At 38.2% G+C, this 8429-nt stretch overlaps 1 protein-coding gene across 1 annotated transcript; it reads right to left on the bottom strand.

Annotated features, from left to right (window-relative positions):
• Positions 1–5886: 5886 nt before the first annotated feature.
• ATOH1 (atonal bHLH transcription factor 1) lies at positions 5887–7161 on the bottom strand. The gene has a single exon (XM_077262759.1). It carries the CDS (start codon positions 7115–7117, stop codon positions 6491–6493), a length of 627 nt encoding a protein of 208 aa, XP_077118874.1. The 5' UTR covers positions 7118–7161; the 3' UTR covers positions 5887–6490.
• Positions 7162–8429: the final 1268 nt, after the last annotated feature.

The following is an 8429-nucleotide window of genomic DNA, read 5'->3' as shown; positions in this document are numbered from 1 at the left end:
TATATATGTTGCTATTAATATGGGGTGCTGCTGATCATTATCACTCTGAAGAATGCGCTGTATGTGTTGGTCAGTTTTCTTAGCTCTTGTAGTTGTCTCATAGATAGTCTAACAGGTTCCCCTAACCAAAACATGGTGATCAGCTCCTGTATGAACACTATTGGCACTAGCTGTGCGTGGTGGCCATGTGTGCAGTGGGAAGGAGCTGCTGAATAGAAGGTGAGAGGTGGGGGCAGTGATGATGATGATGATTTGGGCATGTTACTAGGGGGAGAGGTGGGGTTGGATTTGGGACTCAGCTCCCCAAGGAGCGCAGTGAATGGAGAGTGCGCTCACCAGCTGACAGCGTGCGCTCTGCCCCAGACATCCTACACTGGAGGCACGATAGATTGCTGGCAGCTCTCTATTGTCATCCTGCTCTCATTAACACACACTCACATTACCGCCACTGCCCGCACCTCCCAGGGCTTACATTAACCCTTGCACCGAGCGCTAATCTAGCTCGTTTGCTGCACTGCACCAATGGAAAGTTCATTGTACTAAAGGATTTCATATCAACCTGTTTTTGATCTATCATAATCTTCTCTTATTTCTATTTTACTTCCTTCCTTTCTTTTCTTTATTTCATTTATCCCTTCACTTTTTTCTTTCTCACTTCTTTCATTCTTCTTTCCTTTCCTTATTGTTTCTTCCTTTCCTTCTTTCTTATTTCTTTATTTATTTCCTTCATTTTCCCTCTTCTCTGTTTCCTTCTCTTTTTTTCTTTCTTTCTTACTTTTTCTTTCTTTTTTTCTCTCCTCATAATCTTTTCTTATCTTTCTTTCTTTTTCTTTCTTCCTGCCTTTCTTTCATTCTTACTTTTTCTTTCATTCCTTCTTTCTCTTTCTTCTTTCTTTCTTTACTTCTTTCTTTCTGTTTCCTTATTTTTCTCCTCTTTCTTTCTTATTTTTTTCTTTCTCTTTCCTTTCTTCATTCCCTTCTTTCTCTGTTTCCTTTTCTTTCTTTTCTTTCTTTCTCTTTTTCTTTCTTCCATTTTTCCTTCTTTCTTTCTTTCTTTTTTTCTTTTTCTCCCTCTCTTTCCCTATCTCTTTCTTATTCTTCTAACTCTTGCTTTCCATTAGAAAGATATGAAAGAGAGAATGATAAGAAATGTGCTTTTTCCATGGATGGTTAACATTCTTCTTTATTGTCAATCTATTTTCTATCTATCTATCTATCTATCTATCTATCTATCTATCTATCTAAAATCTATCATATGTCTATATAATCTATTTATCCATATATTATCTACCCTATCTATGTATGTATGTATCCATCTATCCATTTATCTATTATATATCTATTTGTTTATCCATCTCTACACACAATTATCCCAGCATTAAACTTTTTAAAAGCTTGTAATTTGCATGTTTCTGCTACTGTGTGAGATTAATAATAAACTGCTCAGCATTGAAGTCCATGATTTGAAGTTCATTGATGCATTTCATGAGCTGCTATAGTGGAGTGTGTAGGGTGAACATTAGGCATGCCTGGCTTGCACACATAGTTGGTGCCATTGCTAAGTATCTTGGTTACTTGGATGTGACTTGTGAAAGTAGAGGCTAATTGGTAATAATGGAGAGAAAGGAGTCAGCCAGCATGGCAGGGGAGGGCTGGCATATGGGAAATGAGCACTGTGAAATACTCAATATTCAACTATATCCAAAATATTAATGAGATTGCTGCAACCTGCAGCTATATGTTACAGCTTGTTAATGGATTATGGGCATGCCTTCTGCCAAGGGTGGGCAAGCTGCATCTGGGCACTGACTTTTCCGTTGTGTGTGGAGAGGAAAGAGTTACCCTGTACAAAGAGCTGGCCCTGGCTTTGGCCAGGATTCAGGCAGACTCTGAGCTGCTGTCAACTCTTCTCTGTAGATGAGGATGAGATTTGGAAGCCAGCGTGCTCTGCAGATCCTCGGCTTGATAGGTTATTTAATATGCTATCATTCTCCAAGTCAGTGCTCACATAGTTTAGTATTACACATCATCTTCTTTGTTTCATCTGCATCACGGGACAGCATAGGATTTCTGGAACTTGTATGAGAGGAGAGATGGATGAGATACACGAGGAGGTGCAAGTGTCTAGTGGGTGTGGGGGGTGATGGTGCCCAGCAAAGAAAAAGCTAGAAGGACTGAGTGCCATGGATCTGTGCAGAATCAGAGAGCAGCAACAAAATCATATAGCATTGTATTTATATCTATGATGAAAATACTATTGCAATTAATGCAAGAAATACTTTGTGATGAGAATATATTTAGGGGATATACTGTATACTTTATTGGGAATATATTTTATTGTAATGACTGACAAAAAGTCATTGATTGTATGAATATGCTGTATTTTAGATCAGAGCAATTCTTGGCAAAAGATTTATTAGTGGGGAATAGAAAGTAAAGATGATAGGAAGAAGAAGAAGAAGGAGGAGGAGGAGAAGGAAAAAGGAGAAGAAGAAGAAGAAGAAGAAGAAGAAGAAGAAGGAGGAGGAGGAGAAGAAGGAAAAAGGAGAAGACGAAGAAGAAGAAGGAAAAATAGTTGAAGGAGAAGAAGGAAACGAAGAAGAAGAAGGAAAGGAGTACAAGAAGGATGAGAAAAAAATGAGTAGAAGAAGGAAAAGGGGAAGAAGAAGAAGAAGAAGAAGAAGAAGAAGAAGAAGAAGAAGAAGAAGAAGAAGAAGAAGAAGAAGAAGAAGAAAAAGTAGTTGAAGGAGAAGAAGGAAACGAAGAAGAAGGAAAGGAGTAGAAGAAGGATGAGAAGAAAATGAGTAGAAGAAGGAGAAGGGGAAGAAGGAGGAGGAGAAGAAGGAAAAAGGAGAAGACGAAGAAGAAGAAGAAGGAAAAATAGTTGAAGGAGAAGACGGAAACGAAGAAGAAGAAGGAAAGGAGTACAAGAAGGATGAGAAAAAAATGAGTAGAAGAAGGAGAAGGGGAAGACGAAGAAGAAGAAGAAGAAGAAGAAGAAGAAGAAGAAAAAGTTGAAGGAGAAGAAGGAAACGAAGAAGAAGGAAAGGAGTAGAAGAAGGATGAGAAGAAAATGAGTAGAAGAAGGAGAAGGGGAAGAAGGAGGAGGAGAAGAAGAAGAAGAAGAAGAAGAAGAAGAAGAAGAAGAAGAAGAAGGAAAAGTAGTAGAAGAAGGAAACGAAAAAGGAAAGGAGTAGAAGAAGGATTAGAGAGAAAAGGAGTAGAAAAAGAAGAAGAAACTCTCCTTGAAAATAAAGGTAGAGTGAGAAGAATGGGCTCTGATGACTATACAAACAGTAACATTTTATTATAAGTAGGAAAGTACAATCTTTATCACATTATTAAAAGACTCCAGAACTTGAAAGATGTAGCAGCGCAAAATTCATTTGTCTCTTTTAGTTTTCAGACTTTTGGAGTTATTGTATGTATATAGCCGGTACAACTTGGTGGGGACATCAGGAAAACAGAATGATTATGTCAATACAGGTACAGACATTGCAGGGAACGTTATAAAATATGCACTGGTCATGAGGATTGACCAGCAATGCACATTCGGTTTACAGTTTTGTAAGCAGATCATCACTTCAAGATCATGTTGCCTGATTCATTGCACTTATTTGTAAAATCACAGTAATATAAAGTGGGCTCTATGAGATGACTCTACTTATCTGTTTTACTTGTGAGAAACTTAACTCTCTCACTCCTGGATCTCCCGATAAAATATAGATATATAGAGAGAACGTTAGTAGTAAGTACACGATGCCCTTGTTGTGGCTTCTTGTTCTTGTCCTTAGTATGTATGTGACATTGTGCAGCAGGTTATGAAAGGGACAGGTGGCCCTAGTTATCATCACCTAATGGCTGTGTGCAGAACCTAATCCCCCTCAGAAAACACAGCACAGGGACTTCTCCGTTACTGTCACCACAGAGCGCACTGTGCAGGACAATGTCATCTTGATGACAGATCAGCCCCTCAAGTGTCCTGCACGTGTATTCTGTCCTTGTGCCAGAGAGCATCCCATTGTGTGACCTCTGGGATTCCTCAGCCTGACCCAACTGGGATAGAGCCCACCATCCTCCCATCCCCACAATGCTGCTGATAGCAGTACTATTATTTGCAATAATATTTGTAAGAAATAAATATGAAAGCTATGCTAGATATTACTACTAGTGATTCTACTGGTAATACTACAAATAATAATAGTAGTATTTATAGTGATAATAGGAGTAATCTTGCCAATGAGAGTAATAGTAGTGATGGCAATAATTAATTATACAATGGATAAAAGTAATAATAATAGAAAGGAAGATAATAATAATAATAATAATAAAAAATTATTATTATTATCATTATTATTATTGTCTTCCTTTCTATTATTACTTTTATCCATTGTATAAGTAACATTTTGCATCACTGTTATTATTGGTAGTAGTGGTAGTAGTAGAAGGGAAAATAAAGTTAATAATGGAAAGGAAAGTATTAATAGTAGAAATGACAATTATAATATAAGTTATAATAATTGTAGGGATGATAGCAGTAATGATACAAGTTGTAGTGATAGTATTGATGATAGCAGTGATATAAAAGTTTTTGTAATAGTCCTGTTAGTTGTAGCAATAATACAAATGACAAGAGGAGAAATGATGATAATAGTAATGCCAGTAAGAGATGTGACGATGATGAGTACAATGATGGTGATTATCAGGGTAGCAATATATAATGTATTGATAGTGATGATCATGGTTATATTCATAGTAACACCTTGTGTGTTAGTAGGTAAACTCAACTACTGGCTTTTTAGGATAACTTATTTAACTGAGCCGAATTTATATAGCAATAATAATAATAATTACTTTAGAATGTATATCCCTGCGTATGAATATATATATATATATATATATATATATATATATATATATGTATATATATATATATGTATATATATATATATATATATATATATATATATATATATATATATATATATATATATATATATATATATATATAGATGAAAAAAAGAAAGACAGCACAAAAAAATAGAAAAAAAGGGCTTTAATGCCTGAACGGCATGGCGACGTTTCGGATATCTTTATCCTTTTTCAAGCTTGAAAAAGGATAAAGATATCCGAAACGTCGCCACGCCGTTCAGGCATTACAGCCCTTTTTTTCTATTTTTTTGTGCTGTCTTTCTTTTTTTCATCTATTACCAAAGACCATTTCAACAGTGGTTGGGAAGACGCTGCACTACAATTTGGTAATATAAGATGCTCTTCCGATTTTGAACTATATATATATATATATATATATATATATATATATATATATATATATATATATATATATATATATATATATATATGTATATGTATACATGTGTATAATATATATATATATATATATATATATATATGTAGTGAGATTTCAGAAGAATATTTGTCTCATCTTTTATCACTAATATTGATTTTAGTAGATAAAGATGTTATTGATATTAATTCGTTACCCAAAATTACTGAACTTTGACTATCATTGTGTAAATTAATGATCGCCGTTTATTTCATGGATTCATATACAATTATAGAATAGCTTGTCATAATTGGAAAGATATCTTGTGGTTTTGGAAACGACAATTTCTAGGAACGTTTTAAACCTAAATTCAAATGTATATTTTTCAAAAAGAGCATAAAATAATAATAACAATTATTATTATTTGCACATGTATTACCAATTATTATTTGTAGAAAACATAAGAGTGATAGTTCTCTACATAACATGAATAGAATAATCTCTTTAAAAACCCCAACTATTTGACCCCCTCCTTAAAGCATCAATTTTAGGCTCGATTCCTTACATATTAAAGAAGCAATGAACACGTGTGATTTGTTTTTTTGCTGGATTTTTTATTTGTCTCCACAAATGGTTAACAAGCGATGGCAGTGAACTGGACTAAATCAACATAAAACAACAGTTTCGGGGGTTTTTTTTCATAGAAAAAGTAAAAAATACAAACAAAACATGAAAACGGCAGAATAAATAATCCCAATAATAATAATAATAATGGTAGTGGTGATGAGGATGATGAGATACATCACAATCCAAAGGCATCAGGAATAAAAACTTTGACACCAGCAAACATCTGGACACGGCAGGAGGGACACGAGTGGCTGCGTGACAGTGGGACAGGTTGGCATATTCTTGTCTCCACGGTGAGTAGTTTTTGTTGCCATCGTTGGCTGTTAAAGTGCAAGAAGCTATAGAAATTCGGGCATATATAGTATAAAACTAGCGTTATTTGTGAGTATTTACACGGCGGGCGGCGGCTATGTACACGGCCAGCTCCGGTCTGGAAGACGTGCATTGTACCTGGCCGGTGGGCGACAGACAGCTGGCAGTTGGCAGACATGGAGGCTAGCACAGTGACCCCCTGAGTGGCGGCCGGTGCGGGGCCCGGAGTCCTCCTGACACTTGGCGGGCGCCCACCCGTGCCCTCTAGCTGTCCGAGTCGCTGTAGTGGGAGTGTGGGGAGAACTCGCCGTCACTCCGGTGGGACGCTTTGCTCTCGTCTCCGGACCCCCGGGCTCCAGGGGACGGGGACTGGAAGGTGAGCGGCTCCAGGGGGTAGTCCCCGGCAGGGTACGGGGGGCACGGCTGCTCCGGGGGCGCCTGCAGCAGGTCGGACAGGGCGTTGATGTAGATCTGCGCCATCTGCAGGGTCTCGTACTTGGACAACTTCTTGTCATTGTTGAAGGACGGGATGACATTCCGGAGCTGATCGAAGGCGTGATTGAGGCCGTGCATCCGCCTCCTCTCCCGGGCATTCGCCGCCAGTCTGCGCTGCTTCTGCACCCCCTTTCCCGGCGGTGCCCGCTGCTGGCAGAGCTCCTCGCCGTCCTCCTCCTCCTCCTCGTCGTCTTCCTCCTCAGCCCGCAGCCCCTTGAGCTTGCAGAGGTCCCGCACCTTGTGCGCCCGGCCGCTCTGCTGCAGCAGGTAGTCGTGTGGCGGCTGCAGGGAGGAGGCGGAGAGCCAGGCTCGGGGGTCACTGGCATCCAGCAGGTACGGCTCCTGGGGCAGCTCCTCGCAGCACCACTCAGCGGCAGTCGGCAGCAGGCGGGACATGGCGGCACTAGTCAGGCGCTGCTCTCTCGCGTGCACTCGGCTCCTCTCCGGTTGCTACAGGTGAGGGGGCTCTTTAAAAGCGGCACGCGCCGCTCTGCTCCCCCCGTGCCGCCCCCCTGCCCCCCCTTAGGATCCCGGCACCGCTCCTGTCGCGTGTCAATACGGCCAATGGCAGTCGCGTGCTTACAGCCAATCAGCGAGCGGCCTGCCGGTGTGCTAAGTGTGTGTGAGATACGTGGGGGTATCCGCGGGCCGGGCTGCGGGCTGCTATCTCATCTCTAGTCCCACAGCTGTCTGTCTGTCTGTATATATGTACCTCATATCTATCTATCTATCTATCTATCTATCTATCTATCTATCTATCTATCTATCTATCTATCTATCTATCTATCTATCTATCTCATATCTATCACATATCTAGCTATCACATATGTATCTCATATCTATCTATCTATCTATCTATCTATCTCATATCTATCTATCTATCTATCTATCTATCTATCTATCTATCTATCTATCTCATATCTATCTATCTATCTATCTATCTATCTATCTATCTATCTATCCCATATCTATCTATCTATCTATCTATCTATCTATCTATCTATCTATCTATCTCATATTTATCTATCTATCTATCTCATATCTATCTATCTATCTATCTATCTATCTATCTATCACATTATCTGTCTACTATCTACTATCTACTATCACATATCAATCTACTATCACATATCTATCTATCTATCTATCTATCTATCTATCTATCTATCTATCTATCTATCTATCTGTCTGTCCGTATATATGTACCTCATATCCATCTATCTATCTATCTATCTATCTATCTATCTATCTATCTATCTATCTATCTCATATCTATCACATATCTAGCTATCACATATGTATCTCATATCTATCTATCTCATATCTATCTATCTCATATCTATCTATCTATCTATCTATCTATCTATCTATCTATCTCATATCTATCTATCTATCTATCTATCTATCTATCTATCTCATATCTATCTATCTATCTATCTCATATTTATCTATCTATCTATCTATCTATCTATCTATCTATCACATTATCTGTCTACTATCTACTATCTACTATCACATATCAATCTACTATCACATATCTATCTATCTATCTATCTATCTATCTATCTATCTATCTATCTATCTATTATCACATATCTAATTATCTATCTATCTATCTATCTATTTCATATCTATCACATATCTAGCTATCACATATGTATCTCATATCTATCTATCTCATATCTATCTATCTATCTATCTATCTATC

Source organism: Ranitomeya variabilis, chromosome 1, assembly GCF_051348905.1.
Source record: "Ranitomeya variabilis isolate aRanVar5 chromosome 1, aRanVar5.hap1, whole genome shotgun sequence".
In the NCBI taxonomy this organism is placed as follows: domain Eukaryota; kingdom Metazoa; phylum Chordata; class Amphibia; order Anura; family Dendrobatidae; genus Ranitomeya; species Ranitomeya variabilis.
Note: the sequence above shows the minus strand (reverse complement) of the source record. Positions and strands in the feature narration are given on the sequence as shown.